At 36.6% G+C, this 19,130-nt stretch overlaps 2 protein-coding genes across 5 annotated transcripts in view; one reads left to right on the top strand and one right to left on the bottom strand.

Moving 5' to 3' along the window:
- Nucleotides 1–19,130, bottom strand: part of LOC123307882 — a 98,606-nt gene that overhangs the window by 70,568 nt on the left and 8,908 nt on the right. For all 4 annotated transcript variants that reach the window (XM_044890366.1, XM_044890359.1, XM_044890384.1 and 1 more), the window contains exons 4-5: nt 9,080–9,955; nt 8,852–9,023 (exon numbers count right to left, since the gene is read on the bottom strand). In XM_044890366.1, coding sequence (XP_044746301.1) covers nt 8,852–9,023; nt 9,080–9,955 — 1,048 coding nt within the window. The remainder of the gene's footprint in view (nt 1–8,851; nt 9,024–9,079; nt 9,956–19,130) is intronic.
- Nucleotides 11,069–12,427, top strand: LOC123308054. Its single transcript, XM_044890594.1, has 2 exons — nt 11,069–11,417; nt 11,574–12,427. Exons 1-2 carry the CDS (start codon nt 11,196–11,198, stop codon nt 11,727–11,729), a joined length of 378 nt encoding a protein of 125 aa, XP_044746529.1. The 5' UTR covers nt 11,069–11,195; the 3' UTR covers nt 11,730–12,427.

Genomic DNA, 19,130 nt, shown 5'->3' on the forward strand with positions numbered 1-19,130 from the left:
CTCACCTCCACTAAGTCAGACTACTCATGGGATCTCATCTACAGGTTCTCGCACGACTCCAACGTAAGCTGGATCCAGCACACCTCACACACCTGACTTCAACTGACTTGGAAGCATCTCGAAGGCAATTCAAAAAGTCTACTTTCCACATGAACTCAAGGCTCCTCAATCACAGACTCCACTTCTCTCTTCACATGTATTCAGTAGACTCACTGCATTCCTCGACAACAATGGTGTAATTCGTGTAGGCGGACGAATTTCCCATTCTCAGCTCGACCCAGATAGCAAGCATCCAATTATTCTTCCTCAACACTCTCAATTTACTTCTTTAGTTATAGATGAAACTCACCGAACAACTCTACATGGAGGCACCCAACTCACTCTAGTCACAATACGTCAAAGGTATGGGATCATTGGAAGAAGAGCTCTAGTTAAATCCCATATACTGAAACCGCTCTCAACAACTCATGGGACAACTACCAACATCTCGAGTGCAGCCATCTCGTCCATTCCTCCACACTCTGAGAATTGAAAGCAGTCTGTTCGCTCCAGTTATGGGTGGATTAAGTAGCTCAGACACTGGAGTGATGGATTGCCTCAACTTCCTCACAACGGATAATTCACGAAGATCTAATCAACTTCGTTAATTATGGCGGTCGGAATGTTAAAAATTGGAGTAATTTTTAACCCAATTCTATCAATCGGTGCACAACTCTATCAACTCAGTGACTACGTTTATCGTTACACGCTTCTGTGAACGTAAACTTTAAATCGCTGTCAATCAGCTGTACAAAAAAACTGGTGGGACCTGTTGAATCTGCTCAATTCAATTTAATTCGATTCTCGATTCTTCGTTCGCTCAAGTGAATTGGAACTTGGTCTGAATTCTTAACGTGATTTTTTAGTGCACTCTCAACTTTCTCAGTCATCTCAAATCAAATGATATTATTTTATATTTATCAATCGATTAACATCTCAAAAGGTACAGTACGTTTTTCATACTACAAAAAATGTAATCATTTTTTGCATGTATTCGTTAGAATATCATTTTACATAATTTTCCTCTCAACATTCACTCCATCGCTATGCATTTTCTCACTATAACATTTGAAATATTCTGTTCTACATATCTCTATCATGTTTGCATGTATATTTTTTCAATTTTCTCCAAATCTCTCAATCAACCACGTCCTCAATGTACCTAACTGCTTCAACCTCTTCAAAATGCATCGATATTCCATTCACTTTAAATCACATCACCTCGAAAACCACTCACATTTTGATTTCTCAGATTTTAGCACCAAGTTCACATTTCACACCACTCTATTAGAAGCTCACACAGTTGTATTCACTCATTTTGTATACATGTCACCTCAGATTAACTTTACACCTCTTACGATCAGACTTCTCAGGCCTCTTAAGTTTCAGGTACCTCTACTCTCAAGTTGGACACTTCGAAGGCTTCTCATAGACCAGATCGCGATCCATCTCACTACACTCAGAACTCTGAATAATGGAATACACTCAATTAACTCTCGTGGAGACTGGTTTGTGATAACGCTCGAGGAGGTCCAACCTGATTTCAACTAAATAAGTATAATTTATTGTAAACTTTTGCATGACTCTATTACCTGAAAATTATGATGCCTTATTTTTTTTTGTTTAATCTCAATTATGAATACTATTCATTAATTCTTTCTACGTTTACAATATTTCATTTCTCTACATTGCATTTGTAACACAGCTCACCTCGATTTATGTACTCTCATAGAAAATCTTCTGCTTTTCTAATAGATTTGCTCTTCCTGTAAGCGTTTGTAATCATCTCTCTCATTCAGTCTCCTTACACCTGACTCAGTACATTACAAATCTCTAACTTCTCAATTTGTCACTTCAACCTTCTGTTTTTCTGATAGCGAGACAGTTTATGAAATCGTAAACTCTATCACTGTAAACTGCGCTTGCATGATGACACTCACATCAATTCATAACTATCAAGCTCAAGTATTATGCAACTCAAAATACATAAACACGCTTTGATGTAAATCTATCTCAATTCTTATCAAACACATAATAATTGATCTTGTTACACGATACATGAAATTCACTCAACCTGCTCTTTCTCTCAAGCAAATACAACGTTGATTTTCTCGTTGAAACATTACTCTCAAATTCTCTCAACAACTTCTCAATAATTGTAAATAGGTTCACTCTGTTTAGATGTTGTATATAATTTTACTTCATGCGAGTGTCTATTTATTATGTGAAGTGTTTGATGTACTATGAAGATTTTATTTTACCATCACCAACTCAATCATTTGGTAACTCCACTTTCAAGTAATTGCCAAAAATCTCAACACCTAGATTTTTGAACGGAAAATATATAGTAGATGATATAATTATATCAATTTTTGTATTCCAACTCTGGTCGTTGATTTAAATGTTAATTACAACAAATAGGTACTTCAATCAACGCCATAGTATTCTATTCTCTACTTTGCAAAGCAGAAAATTGTTTTTGACCTGCAAAGTTTATGAACAGACAATTCGGAACGTTACAAGAGAAAATCGAAGGATAATTTTGAAGAGTTGAAGGCTTCGTCCATAATTCTTCCTTTCTTTAAAGTTTAAAAGCACTTGCGAAATTATTAAATCTGTGTACCGAAAAATCTTCTATAGGTAGCCAATATGTATCTATAATCAAAATCATAGCAGTTAAAAATAAGCGCATAATGTACCGGCAGTCGGCACCCGGCACTGGCACTACTGCCAAGCGCTACGTAATCGCAGCTTACAGGCGGTCCGAGGAAGGTTGAATTTCTCGTACTTTTCAAGCCACGAAAATACTTATAATGGTCAAATAAGAAAGAGATATTCCCAAGTGATAAAATATAAATAGCCAACAGTTAAAAATTTGAATTAAAACGCTTAAATTTCACGTTGAATTACGTTGAATTAATGACATTTTGTTGGGAACGAGTGAAAATCCGAGTTACCTATTGACAGTTGTCAAATAATAATTTCATGTTGTATTTTTCAATCATTTTGAAATATATTACCAGTTTTAATAAGAAAGTTTCCATACCTGAATATTTGAACAAGGCATCATAAAAGTGGCGACGAGGATACTGTGAATAATTATCATGTCGGAGCAATTCCAAAAAACAATAACCGAATTCATCAAAGCCCAACAAGTCCAGGCGCAGCTTCAGCAGGATCAATTGATGAAGAATCAACAAGAATTTCTTTTACTTCGGTCTCAGAGTTTCAAGTCAAGTGAAGTTTCACCAAAGTCTGCCCAAGTAAGTGAAGAATTTCGTATGGAAACTCTAGGCAATGGAATCACTGAATTCCACTATGATCCAGAAAACAACATAACTTTCGATGCATGGTACCTACGTTATGAGAGTTTGTTCATCGAGGATGCACAAAAACTCTCAGATCCAGCTAAAGTGAGACTTTTACTCAGGAAATTGGACACACAAGTTCATCAACAATTAATCAATCTCATTTTGCCAAAAGAGCCTAAAGAAATCGATTTCAAATATACAGTAGCTAAACTCAAAGATATGTTCGGAAAGAAAACTTCAATTTTTAACACTCGTTATCAGTGTATGAAACTTACTAAAAATAGTGCGGAAGATTTCGTTGCATATGCTGCAAAAGTGAACAAGTTTTGTGAAGACTTTGACATCAGGAAAATAACAGCTGATCAATTCAAATGTCTTATTTTCGTGTGTGGGCTTGAGTCTGCTGACGATTCAGATGTGAGATCACGACTGTTATCGAAAATTGATGGGAAAAACTCAGAATTTCTCAACCTTGAAGATTTAATTTCTGAATGTCAGCATATAATCAATTTGAAGAAAGATACCGCAATGGTAGAACATTCCAACACATCAATGGTAAACGCAATTTCAAAAAAAAATATTGGTCGTCAAAGAAATCGTATGATGACAATAAGAAAGATAAAGTAGAATCGAATATTTATTCAAGCAGTGATAGACCAAAATCAGCATGTTGGTTTGGTATTGTGGTCAGATGCATTTTGCCAAGGATTGTACCTACCGGAATCATACATGTAAAAACTGCAAGAAAGTTGGTCACAAGGAAGGGTTTTGTGGTAAGAATAAAAGGAGGAACTACAAGCAGAACAGCAATTACAGAAGCAACATAATATCTCTGGTGAATTCACTAACAGGACGCAAATATCTGCAATTAATGATCAATGGCGTAACGGTCAATCTGCAAATCGATACTGCCTCATCTGAGGCAGTATCACCATAATATCAGAGGAAACGTGGACCAAACTAGCCTCAATGTTTCCCAACGAAAAATTTAGTCAAAAATGAAAGCGGTCAACAACTTCCTCTCATTTCAGAATTCAAATGCAACATAGCCTATAACAATCAATCATATTCAGGAAAATGCTATGTTAGTCCAGTGAAGAATCTCAATTTATTGGGAATCGATTGGATTACGATGTTTGGATTGTGGGACATTCCACTGAACTCTATTTGTAATGTGATGTCTGTGTCAAGAAGAGATATGTTATCCTTAATTCCGAATAGTAATCTACGAAATGTTCAAGAATTACAGGAGAAATTTCCTGATATATTTGATGATAGCCTTGGTCTTTGCAAAAAAAATGAAGGTGGAATTGCATGTTTGGCGAGAAACTAAGCCTGTTTTTCGTCCAAAACGACCAGGGGCTTACGCTGCACAGGCACAAATTGAAGAACTGAATCGACTTCAAGATCTTGGCATAATTTCTCCAGTTGATTATTCTGAATGGGCTGCACATATTGTAGTAAAGAAAAAGGCAAATGGGAGTTTACGTATCTGTGGAGATTATTCGACGGGGTTGAATGATGCTCTTCAACCTCATTTAGTCCCTCTTCCCACCTTGGATGATATTTTTCCGAAATTAGCCAATCCGAAAGTATTCAGCGTTATTGACTTGTCTGATGCATTTTTACAAGTTGAGGTCCAGGAAAATTCAAGAAAGTACCTCACAATGAATACTCATAAAGGCTTATTTTCTTACAATAGGCTTCCATTTGGAATCAAAGTAGCTACAACATTGTTTCAGCAAATTATTGAAACGATGATATCAGGATTGGAAGGAACAGCAGCATATATTGATGACATCATCATTTCTGGAAAGAATATAGAAGACCATCAACGGAATTTGCTGAACGTTTTACAGAGGATTCGTGAATTCGGGTTTCATCTCAAGATTCAAAAATGTTCAATCTACCCGAAATCAAATATTTGGGAAATATTATCAATCAACACGAAATAAAGCCCGATCCTTCAAGGATCGAAGCAGTTATCCATATGCCCCCACCACACGATATATCAACACTACGTTCTTATCTAGGAGCAATTAATTATTACGGAAAATTTGTTAGGAATATGCACGAACTTCGGAAACCGTTCGACCAATTATTGAAGAAAGATGAAAAATGTTAATGGAGTAGTGATTGTCAGCAATCTTTCGACAAATTTAAGGAAATTTTACAATCAAATCTCCTATTGACTCACTACAACCCAGAACTTCCCATTGTAGTAGCAGCTGATGCCTCTTATAGTGGTATTGGCTCTTGCATTTTCCATAAATTCCAAGATGGATCTATGAAAGCAATCTATCATGCTTCTATATCGCTCAAAGACACAGAAAAAAAGTACAGCCAGATAGAAAAAGAGGCTCTTGCACTAGTATTTACAACGAAAAAGTTCCATCGTATGGTATATGGTCGCCGTGTGATTTTTCAAATTGATCAGCCATTACTTGCAATATTTGGCTCAAAAAAGGGCATTCCTGTGCATATAGCAAATCGGTTACAACGGTATGCTCTTATTCTGAAAGCATACGATTTTGAAATCGAATATGTTAAAACAGACAATTTCGGACACGCTGATATACTTTCAAGGCTAGTCAACTTCGATGCAGTTCAAGATGAGGAATATATAATTTCTTCAATAAGAATTGAAGCAGTGGTCCTTCATGTTCTGAATATTGCCATTGATGCTCTTCCAGTTACTCACAGGATGATTCAACAATAAACTTCCAAATGCAGGAAGCTTCAAAACATAATTGAATACGTACAAAAGGATACCTGGCCAAGAAATGGCCAAGAACTCAAATCATTCTACGATAAAAGAGATAACCTTTCAGTCATTGATGGATGTTTGATGTTCGCAGAACGCGTGGTAGTTCCAGAATTTTTCAAGCGTCGTATTCTGCACCAATTACATAAAGGTCATCCAGGACAAGAAAGAATGAAATCCCTTGCAAGGAGTTACGTTTACTGGAGAAATATTGATGCAGATATTCAAGATTTCGTCAGAAAATGTTCAAGTTGTGCTGAAGCGACAAAATCTCCTGCGAGAATTCCATTTTCGCCATGGACTACACCGGAAGGACCCTGGCAACGACTTCATATAGATTTTGCAGGACCAATTAAAGGAGATTCCTTTATGATTATTGTTGATGCTTATTCGAAATAGCCAGAAAAAGTGGACACGAAAACTACGACAACTGCATTCATCATCAGAACATTAGAAGAAATTTTTGCAAGATTCGGAAATCCCCAAATTCTTGTTTCCGATAATGCAAGTCAATTTTGCAGTCAAAGTTCTCAAATATTTTGCAACTGCAATCGATCACATAAGGACAGCACCCTACCACCCGCAATCCAATGGTCAAGTGGAAAGGTTTGTCGATACTTTCAAACGAGCATTGAGAAAAATTGGAAGGGGTGGACAACCATTGCGACAACAGATTCAGACATTTTTAGTGACTTACCGAAATACTCTAAGCTGTCATACGCCAAATGGCACATCTCCAGCAGAAGTGCTACTCGGTAGGAAAGTTAGAACAACTCTTGACCTATTGTTGCCATCTCGAGTAGGTCATCAAGGTAACGACAATGATGATATTCCTTCCAAATCATTTGAAATTGGTGATATGATTTATTGCCAAGTTCATAGTAATAATAGTTACCAATGGAAACCTGGAAGAATCACCGACAAGATCGGGAATGTCATGTATGAAATATCACTTGAAAATTCCCAGAGAATTTTGAGAGTACATGCAAACCAGTTGAAGAAAAGATATGTTAAGTTTTCTGGTAACGAGAATGATATTCTGCCCTTCGAAATTCTGATGGAATCCTTTGAGATATCTAGGAACCAGGGAAAAAATGTGGCCACGACTTCATCAGCCGAATCGAGGGAACTACTTCAACCCGAGCCTATCCTTGAAGTTATCCCAGACCGCGTTGTACAAAATAGTCAACAAGAAATGGACATATCTACAGAGCCTCAATGTGAAGTTAGACCAACTAGAACTAAACGAATCCCCTGTTACCTGAAAGATTTTGAACTCAGAAAGGGAGATGTTGGGAACGAGTGAAAATCCGAGTTACCTATTGACAGTTGTCAATACCAGTTTTAATAAGAGAGTTTCCATACCTCAATATATGAACAAGGCATCATAAAACATTTAGAATTTACGCCATCGATCCAATACTCGCGGGTACCCAGCGAAATTATATACAGAAATCTACTACGGGCGTTACGCTGGGAGATTACAGCTTACAAGGCGTTTCAGGGCTAGGTCCGTGGTTCCTATCGTAGTTTGCCCGCTACTACGTTGTTTCGTAAGAAAAATGTAAATGGGGAGATTATTTTTCACGATTATTGTTTTCGTTTCATCATTTATTTATATTATTGTTATACTATTATGTCCTTAATTTTATTCGAATTTGTTAGGGAAGCTGCGCTTCCCTAGCTTCCATGGTAAACACGCCCCTGAACTTTGGATGGTAATTGTGATTCTTTATTTTCCTTAGCGACAATCTTATATAATTGTATATGGAGGTATCAAAGAGAAGAAAACAATAGTTTCACATAAAGGATTGAATCTAAACACATTACAAGAACTCATTCATGTTATATAGAAATTTCTTTAGGAGATATTCCTTAAGGCACTTTTTCGAAAATAATTGACTGAGGATAGAAATGGGGCGATAGTTTGCAATATCGTTCACAGACTTCTTTTTATGTACCGGTATGACCTTGGTTAATTTTAGTAGTGCCGGAAAACAGCAAAATGGAATTGAGGAATAGAATAAGTAACTCAAATGATGATCTATAGAAACGGAATCTGGCAACTGATTTAAATACTTTGCCTGAGATTGTGTCCGATTGAGATTATATGATAATTGAAACAATAGTCGTTCCGCTTGCGGCTACTCTTGCGAAAAAATTCATTTTGATTGACGATAATGCCCGTTCTCACCGTAGTCGCCTGGTAAATGAAGCGCTGGAAGCTCATGCTATTGAAAAGACGCTCTCCAGATATGAAATCCATCGAGCAATTCTGAGTAGAGATGTCCTAACAACTGTCCTCCCTAGAACAACCGATTTACAAACTGGAGCAGCGTTCCAACGCTTTGTTACATATTTGGATCGATTGGTCTCAAAATTTCATAAGATGTCTCATCGAAAGCTTGATACGAGCTTGTTGGGGACAAAGCAAGTAAAATAATTATCGGGCTTTTTGCTGTTATTCAGACCTAGCATTTCGCATATTTTCGATTTAACATTTGTTTCAATGGAACTCATTAGTCCTTTATTATTTCCTGAAAAAAGCAAGAATAATAACTAAACATACTCTGGTAACTGATTAAAATAAACCTGAAATAAATTGATGGAAGGTGTGATTCATATCAGTATTTAGAAATAAACAGACTATCATAGGGAAACGATAAACTTGGGTAGAAACTACTTTCAGATAGCAATGTCGAAAGTGAAAGAGATAAAAAAAAACTAGGATACTCACCAAGTTGTGGATTCGGAGACGTTTTGTACAAAATCAAATGAATACTTTCCTGTATTGCACTGTGTAAAGTTAAATCAGATATGAAAACATCCGATCGTTTACGTATAACCTCGAATAGAATTTCAAAAAATTTCTTTGTGCCTTCTCCAACTGTTATACTCAACTCAAGATTCTAAAAAGGATATACATTTGAAATTCGGGAAATTTCGGAAAAATATTTGAACTTACATTCAGTATCACTAGCAGCTGCTTCATCTCCTTATACTTATTCTCCTTCATATATTCTTCCAAAATGGGGCATAGTATTCTACCAGAGAACACTTCGAATGTCATCAGGTTAATAACAAAAAAAGTTTGAATCAATTTTTTATACGACTGAGAAGTTTCTGCTGTTGGGGGTTTATTTCTTATGAGCTCACTCAGGTTCTTCAAGCAAATGTCATGTATTCTCCAAATATCTTTCAACTTTATAAAGCAATCATACAATGAAGAAATATAAAATTCGCTCTTGATGCACTCTGTCATAATGAAATGGATCGAAAAATCGGGATTTTCGAGTATGAAGAACAATAAATTATGACTGGCCTCTTGTGTCACTGAATCAGAATCTTTTAGTTTATTGAACCATGAAACTATTTCATGTTGATTATTGTTTAATACAACAAAACCATTATTATAAAAATGTCTTATTGCAACAACAATCAACTGCTCTAAATTCAATAGAGACGCGCATTTCAATGCTAATTTTTTCGGTTTTTCGTCTTTCACCTTCACAGACTGATTCAATAATCTACTAACATCTTCTTCATCACACAGATGTGCCCATTTCTCCAAACATTCCATAGCATCTTTATCAGAAAAGAAAGAAGAAAATATAAGACCTTGAAACCATTTTTGTTGGTTTTCATCGGCTTTGTTGACCATAAATACCATTCTCTTCAGATCAGCTGAATGCAATTGTTCCTTAATATCCTTGGGTTTTGCTGCGAAGGGCTTCAAAGAAGCAATTAGATCTGCGGCAGGTTTATGATGCTGATATTTTGCGTTAATAAGATATGCACTTTCAGCCAAATGAGATTGTAAGCTTCCACTGGGTATATCAATCTGTAATAAAAAACAAAACATGCGTAATATGCTAATATTCAGCCGCGCATCGATCAAAGAACCACGCACCATTTGAATGGAAAATGTCTTTCGGTTAAATTTCCAGAATTTTGGTATGTTGTAGATTTTGAACTCCTTGGCAAAAGTGTTCGTTAGACAAAATTGATCGTATGTCTAGTTTTTGGTATAGAAGGATTTAAAGAGGAAAAGTTAATCTTTTTTGCTTTTTATCAATTTCGAGAAGTGACAAAACGCCTATGTAAGGAACATAGATAAACTAATCCCTCTAGATGGCCAGCGTACGTACTAAATCAATGTGTGTTCAATGTGGCAATGATAGATACGATATCGAGAGTTCAATCTAAGATCAAAAATAGGCCAAAAAATATTGTTAGATTTGTCTCAAGAATAAACCGTGATACATTTTTGGGTGCCTAAAAGGCGAAAAAGCATAATAATGGCGAGCATTCGGGAATTTCTGTTGAAGGTGTCGCTGATAGGATGTATATAAATGAAACATGAAAAACAAAATCTTGTTCAAGGAGGTGCGTTCTGCTGCGAGAGAGAAGTTCTATTAGTATGTATGGGTTCAGAATGGCAATATCATGTTGCGGAAGGACGATACATCTAGAATAATTCATATTCATCGCGACTATGATTTATCCAGTCTTTAGATTGTTTTTCTTGTTGTACTTTTGTTTATTCCTTTAATTTTTGGGTTTATTTCACTTTATGGTTTCAGATATGTATTCATCAAAGGTTGAACCCAAATATCAAGAACTAATGGATCTGTTTTCATTCTTGGAGTTGCGGCAATATAATAGTGTTAAAAATGTCAAAGATAATATTTTAGATTTAGTGCTTTGTAATAAAAGTCGGATAGGAAATGTTTCACATTGCTGCAGTCTATTGACACTTTTCACCCTCCATTAGAGGTAGAGATACCTGCTGACCTATTAAAAACCTGTGCATCAATACTTGTGAAACCCTCAACTCATATAATCAATCGAATATTGCAAGTAGGTGAATATCCACAGGCACTCAAAGAAGCTTTGAGCTTTTTCACGAGAAGGGTAATAAAAACATCTATGATAACTATGGTCCTATATCAATATTATCTAATATCAACAAGATTTTCGAGAGAATAATTTTTGATAAGGTCTTACATTTTTTTGAAATAAATAACATCTTGGTTAAGCAACAATGTGGTTTCAGGCAGGGAAAATCTACAATAAATGCAATGTATCAGGCACTGAATTCCATCATAAAATCATTGAATAAAAATCAAGTGACAGCAGCTCTTTGCCTTGATTTGACAAAAGCATTTGACAGTGTGAATCATAACATCCTACTAGAAAAAATGGAAAAATATGGAATAAGAGAAGTTGCACTAGATCTCTTCAGATCATATTTAACAAGAAGAACTCAAAGAACCACAGAGAGAGGAAGAAATGGCAAACAGGTAATATCAGATCCCTTACATGTTGAGAGAGGTGTACCACAAGGCTCAATATTGGGTCCTCTACTCTACATAATCTATACCAATGATTTATTTCATGTAACATTCAATGATATGGTTATGTTTGCTAATGATGTATCAATGATTTTGTCTCGTGAGACTGTGACGGAATGCAAGGATCAGCTTGAATGTGACTTGGAAAATCTTAAAAAGTGGTTCAAAAGAAACGAATTGGTAATAAACATCGATAAAACAAAATTGCTTGTCTTTAGGGAAAGAAATAAAGAAGCCATAAGCTTGACATATCATGGTTAAACAATCAAGACAGAGGATGCAGTACCTTTCCTGGGGATATATATCGATGGGGACCTGAGTTGGAAAACACAAATTGAAAATCTGTCTACAGGCATTGCAGGATATTGCTATGCTTTGAGGATATTGACCAATACAATTAGTGAAGAGACGGCCCTGACAGCTTATTATGCCTACGTTCAATCCAAACTCAGGTACGGAATAATTTTCTGGGGTAATTCTGTTGAGGCTGAGAGAATATTCAAAATGCAGAAGAGATGCTTGAGAACTACCTTCAAAATGAAATACAATGAGAGCTGTAGAAATATATTTATTGGTAATAACTTATTGACATTGTACAGTCTGTTTATTTATGAATGTGTAATGTATGTAAGCAACAACTTCAATGATTTTAAAGAATTACTGTTAAGTCATGAATACAATACCAGAGGAAAAAATTATCTCAGTAGAGAAAAAACAAATTTTAGTTATATACAAAGGAATGCTGTATATTTTATAATCACAGTATGGAATAAATTTCCTCAAAATTTTAAATGCATGCCTATTGCAATTCAAAAAAAAAGATTAAAAATGTTTTTGGCTAGAAAATGTTATTATAGTGTTGGGGATTTTTTGAATGAGGGAGATTTTGTTTCATTATAGGTTCATATGTATTGACGTGATCTACATCTGTTGATATTTGATCAAATATCACATGAATCTTGTGAGCTTTTTGCTAAGTATTTCGAGAGTGTTTATGTTGAACCATCTTCTAGCTCACAGGTATCCAGAGAAACATTCGAAAATATACTTCATTGTTATTTTTTTGGTGTTCAATTTTCTATCGATGAGGTTGAACAGGCTCTCAATAAACTGAATGAAAATAAGGGTGCTGGACCGGATTGCATCCCCTCATACTTCGTCGTTTCAAGTGCCTCTTCATTGACATATCCGCTTACATTGGTTTACAATCAGTCTTTGAGTAGTGGTGTGTTTCCTAACAGGTGGAAAGAAGCATGCATTGTTCCTATTTTCAAGAGCGGAGATAGAATTATTTTATTATTATTATTATTTATTATAACTAAGAGCGAAGGCAAAGCCTATAGCCGCTCAGAATATAAAATATATCAAAAGAAGAATGATTAACAAAATAAACAAGAATTAAAAGTCAAATTGACAAACGAAAATAGGAGAAAATGAACAAACCCGCGCTCTAAACACACCCTAAAAACTCTGGCTAGATATGTAACGATCATATCTGTTTTTGAACACGTTCACACTACGAGCACAAACAACCTCGCTTGGCAGCCCGTTCCACATGGCGAAAATTCTGTTTGAGAGGAATCCCTGTCAAGGTGTAGTTCGGAAGCTCTCCTTTTTCAGTTTAAATTCGTGACCTCTGAGGATGTTCGCGTTCAAAACGAATGATGCAGCACTTCCAGAATTGGGGAACCCACGAATAAGTCTGTATGTGCTACGTGATTATGAGATCCCCTCTCGTACGTCGGTCTTCAAAGGTGTTCAAGCCAAATATGCGTAGACGCTCACTGTAACTGGGACGAACTCTTCCGTACGGAATACGTGTAGCTGATCTCTGAATCGATTCGAGAAGATCAATATCTCATCTTAGACTAGGGAGTCACACTGGTCCAGAAAATTCGAGAAGTGGCCTCACATAAGTGGTGTACAATCTACATCAAACGTCCACATCACATCCACTGAAAGCCCTCCTCATAAGGTAAATCATCCGTCTGCACTTTTTTGTTATGTGCATAACGTGTTCTGACCAACTGAAGTCGTCACTCACAACAACGCCCAGGTCCTCATGACTCGAAAAAGTCTCTAAAACATACACCTGGGATAATTTTTCCCCTATGCATCACGACACATTTCTTCAAATTGATGGGTATGATCCAGTCCCTGCACCAATCAGTTATTCTGTTTAGATCTTCCTGTATTACATTTGATCTTCCTATCGGGTTGTCATAAATTTTTGTGTCATCAGCATATTGTGAGCAAGTAGCCTTCAGCATTCTAGGAATATCCGCAGTATAAATAAGAAACAAGATAGGGCCAAGAACCGAACCCTGCGGCACTCCACTTTGAACAGGATGAAAACTTGATTGGCTATCTGATACTCTCACGCTATATTGTCTATCACTCAAGAAAGCTTCAATCCACAATAGAAGATTCCCCCTCACCCCAAAATGTTCAAGTTTTGCCAATAGACGTCGAAGAGGTACCTTGTCGAAAGATTTGGCAAAATCCAAATAGATTATATCTATTGGGTCACCACGGTCTATTGACCTCGTCCAATCGTACACGCACTGCAATAAGTTTGTGTTGCCAGATCTTCCCGGTACAAATCCATGTTGGTTCGGTGGGATAACTTCATGTTCAAGAAGAAATTGAATCAACTGACTCCCAATGATTTTCTCACATAGTTTACATACAATCGAAGTCAGACTGATTGGACGGTAATTTTCAGGTGATAACTTATCGCCACTCTTGAAGATCGCTGTAACCGAAGCCTTAAGCCAATCGTTCGGAATCTTGTGAGCCATGAAAGACTTCGTGAACATTATGGAGAGCGGACGACAGAGCGATCGAGAACATTTTTTTAATAGATTAGCTGTTATACCACCCATGCCTGATACTGATGTGAAATTGAGGATATCAATGTGTTCCAAGACAGCTTCCTCACCAAACAAGACATGGTTTATCTCTTCATTATTCCGACTGACATCTATGGCCGGTATAGGACCAGAGGGTTCAACCGTATAAAAACGCGAGAAGTTCTCAGCCATAATTTCTGCGGTTTCGGTTTCAAAATTGGATATCAAACCTTGCGAGTTTCTAATTTTCGGGATAGCCACCTTGGTGTTCAGAAGCGACCTCACATATTTAAAGAATTTTTTCTTATTTTTTAACTTGGAAATGTCTGATTCATATCGCTTCTTGGCTTTCTGAATAGATGCCGAAAGCATATTGGAGTTATCGCGGTGGTACTGTGATTCTCCGTCGATCCATTTCTAATATATCTTTGCCACAGGGTTCTCTTCTGACTAACCATTCTAAGAAGCTTGTCGTCTATCCATGGTTTGGCCAAGACTGATTTCACTTCCTTTTACTGGGTGTTGGCAGTCAGAACACGATTCAGAATACCTCTAAAGTTCAACCACATTTCATCAACGTCCAAACCCGAAAAACGTTCCTTCCATTGGATGTTCACCAGTTCTTCGTCAACATTTTCATATTTCACAATCCTGACCCTTCTTTTGATAACTGCTTCTGGCCTAATATGCGTGTAGAACTGAAGTTTTGATACGCTAGCCACATGATCTGATTTGCCAAATGGAGGCATATACTCAACATCTGAAACGAGAGAGCGATCGTTGACAAGAACTAAGTCGAGAAGTGATGGTACCTGATTATGTCTGAATCTTGTTGGTCTAGTAACCAGCTGAGAAAAATTAGAAGTTCGAACCATCTCAGCGAATATGGAAGATGAGGTGCTACTCCGTGTTGACTGCGCTGTCAAAGACCAACTGATCTCCAGAAAATTGAAATCGCCCGCAACAAAAACATTTTCTTTGTTCTTTGACATGTCATAAATACATCCTATACTAACTGGACAACCTTTGTAAACCACATGAACAAACAAATTATCTATTCCTGGGGTATTGAAAACTGTTGTAGTAATAGTGGACGATCTGACAATATCTTGATCAATGTATATAGATACGCCACCATAGCCTATAGTAGTTGTGCTGTCGCTTCTATACAGGGTCTTTCACGAGGAACCTCACCCATATTTATACGGGAAACTACTGAACGTATTTTCATGAAATTCAGCACTTATAAATATTTCACGATGCTGATGAAATCTAAAATATTTTCAAGGCATGAGCACCTCCGGTTTTTCCGGAAATGACGTCAACTTCCGTTTTTCAAATTAGAACACCATTTTTTTATTGCAGAAATAGATTCCTTAGAAAATTTCAAGTTATTTTGATGTAACATTTTTCAGTTTTGGTTGGAAAATTCTCTCTGAGCGGGAAAATTCGAAAAAAAAAACGAAAATAGAGTTCCGCTGAAACAAGAATAACTTCGAGGTTTTTGGATGGAAAATTTTCATTTTTCAAGATGTAAGATTGATGTATCCACTTTAAAAATCGAAATCGCGATTCATGATACAGGGGGTGAAAAAATCGCTTTCAAAGTTAGGGATGACAAAATCGTGAAAAATCAATTTTTTCAAATTAGAACCCCATTTTTTTATGGCAGATATTGAATCTACGTTAAAAAATAATGTGTGTATGCATCACACCCTTGCCCTAAAATGGATATTTTCTGGGTTATTCACAAGAAACTGTTTTTCGTCTTGAATTTTCAGCTATTTCTTTTCCCTTCACGCCAAAAAGATGAAATTAGGAAATAAGGAATTATTTATTTATCACTGGAGAGAAAACCGATGGCCGATTAGTTGAAATAAAGAGGTTTCCGATACAAATTCGAATCAAAATTCGCCATCTATTTAGGAACAACCTGTAACTTTTTTCTCTTGCATATTAGGGTAGTAAAATCTAAAACATGGTTTAAGTAACAGTTCCTAAAAACTTCATCTTTTTGGCGTGAAGGGAAAAGAAATAGCTGAAAATTCAAGACGAAAAACAGTTTTTTGTGAATAACTCAGAAAATATCCACTTTAGGGCAAGGGAGTGATGCATACACTCACATTATTTTTCAACGTAGATTCAATATCTGCCATGAAAAAAAGGGGTTCTAATTTGAAAAAATTGATTTTTCACGATTTTGTCATCCCTAACTTTGAAAGCGATTTTTTCACCCCCTGTATCATGAATCGCGATTTCGATTTTTAAAGTGGATACATCAATCTTACATCTTGAAAAATCCCAAAAATGAAAATTTTCCATCCAAAAACCTCGAAGTTATTCTTGTTTCAGCGGAGCTCTATTTTCGATTTTTTTTTTTCGAATTTTCCCGCTCAGAGAGAATTTTCCAACCAAAACTGAAAAATGTTACATCAAAATAACTTGAAATTTCCTAAGGAATCTATTTCTGCAATAAAAAAATGGTGTTCTAATTCGAAAAACGGAAGTTGACGTCATTTCCGGAAAAACCGGAGGTGCTCATGCCTTGAAAATATTTTAGATTTCATCAGCATCGTGAAATACTTATAAGTGCTGAATTTCATGAAAATACGTTCAGTAGTTTCCAGTATAAATATGGGTGAGGTTCCTCGTGAAAGACCCTGTATAATGAGTAGTTCCGTATTTGTGTCAATGAGTCCGGTATGTCAGGCTTTAGCCATGATTCAGATATAAGAATGAGTGAGGGTTTATTCAATTCAATGAACGTTAAAAGTTCGTCAAGCTTGGAGCAGACTGTGTATTTGTGTAAAGAACACTCCACTCATTCAAAACGTTATTTAGTTTTTCGGCTGCCTCTTAGCGGTTATATCAGTAATGCCTGGTATTCCTCTGATGTACTTTATAGTTAAGTTGGTCTCTCGTTCGGACTCTCTAGTCTGTAGTTCGTCGCGAAGTTTCTTGAGTTCTTCAATTTGAGATGGAGTTTTGTCGTCACTCGGTACAATGTTACGATACTCAGAGTTTAACAACTTGCGCTTGTTTCAGCACTTTTCAGTATTTATCAACAGTCTATTAAGTTCACACCATATAAAAAATAAGTTAAGGGCATGTTGCAAAGCAAGCGCATCATCAATGCAGATACGGACCTAAAAATCTTCACAACAACAATTCCGAAGGAATTGTCGTTCCAATAATGTGAGTTAGTTAGTTCTTTTTGTAACAGATAAATGTTCAATGATATCACTATTATTAACAACAAGGCAGGTACTCAAAAAATAATCCCACACTGAGATAAGTACACCTCCTCCTCTAGATTTTGAGCTGGTAGAAATACATCTGTCCTTACGGAACACTTGGTAGCCAGGACCATCAAAAAATGAATCGTTAAGCAATGATTCAAAAATGACAATAATGTCATAATCCGAAAACGAAGCAGCAATCCTGAAGTCAGCCAGTCAAGTACACAAGCCGCCAACATTGTGATAATAGATCTTCAAATGGGGTGCTGGGAGTTTTTCAGTTTCTTCAGTGGTACTATCTTAGGAATACCATGAACATATCTAATGGTAACTTTCTCACCAGCAGCTTCACGCCTATCAAGGTCCAACCTGAGATTATCCAGATGATTTCGCTGGGACTCCGTATAGTCGCCATCGACTCTTATGTTTTTAAACTGGACCGACCTGCTGAGAGCAGACTTCTTCCGTAGCACATCTCTGCAAACCAAAGCGTCCGTCATGATCACCTTGAGAGGTCGAGACTTCCCGTCCCTTCTCCTGCCCAGGCGAAATAAATCAACAATTAAATTCTCACCATCACAAGTATTCTCCATCAGGTTGAGTTCCTCCAGCATAGCCGGAACATTAGAGCAATCCTGCCTGCGACGATCAACAGCCTCCGAAGAGTCACATTCCTACCGGTGTGAATACAGCGGCCAAAGATAGCAGACCAAATCTCCGGAAACACCCGAACGCTGACGCCAGTGGCGTACAGACTGATTCAGTTCGCATCATGAGAATTGGATGTATAATGGGAGACATGGTTCAATTATCAGTATATTGAGGACTTCAAATCTTCAATCGTTGTTTTTTCAGATTAAATCGGATATTGAGCGTTCGAATCGGATAGGTTCATTGAAATTTCTACCCTCCAATTACAAAATCCTATTTCATATGAAAACGTGAATCCTGCGTCATAAAACTCACAGGGTATATTCTTTAGGGCGCTAACATCAAATATTGATAGAAAAAATTGACTTCGGATGGGGCTCTGGGGTTGAAATTTCAACCCTTAACATTGAAAATTCGTATTTCATGAGAAAAAGTGAATCCTGCATCATAAAACTCACAGGATATATTCTTTAGGGCGCTAACATCAAATATTGATAGAAAAAATTGACTTCGGATGGGGCTCTGGGGTTGAAATTTCAACCCTTAACATTGAAAATTCGTATTTCATGAGAAAAAGTGAATCCTGCATCATAAAATTCACAGGATATATTCTTTAGGGCGCTAACATCAAATATTGATTGAAAAATTTGACTTCGGATGGGGCTCTGGGGTTGAAATTTCAACCCTTAACATTGAAAATTCGTATTTCATGAGAAAAAGTGAATCCTGCATCATAAAATTCACAGGGTATATTCTTTAGGGCGAAAACATCAAATATTGATAGAAAAAATTGACTTCGGATGGGGCTCTGGGGTTGAAATTTCAACCCTTAACATTGAAAATTCGTATTTCATGAGAAAAAGTGAATCCTGCATCATAAAATTCACAGGGTATATTCTTTAGGGCGCTAACATCAAATA

Source organism: Coccinella septempunctata, chromosome 1 (assembly GCF_907165205.1).
Source record: "Coccinella septempunctata chromosome 1, icCocSept1.1, whole genome shotgun sequence".
Lineage (NCBI taxonomy): Eukaryota > Metazoa > Arthropoda > Insecta > Coleoptera > Coccinellidae > Coccinella > Coccinella septempunctata.

What these genes read in the sequence shown, in the direction of transcription:
- LOC123308054 (XM_044890594.1), top strand. Translation starts at nt 11,196, where the DNA reads ATGTATCAGGCACTGAATTCCATCATAAAATCATTGAATAAAAATCAA. An exon ending in GAGGAAGAAATGGCAAACAG is followed by an intron (nt 11,418 to 11,573) that starts GTAATATCAGAT and finishes TTGTCTCGTGAG; the next exon opens with ACTGTGACGGAATGCAAGGA.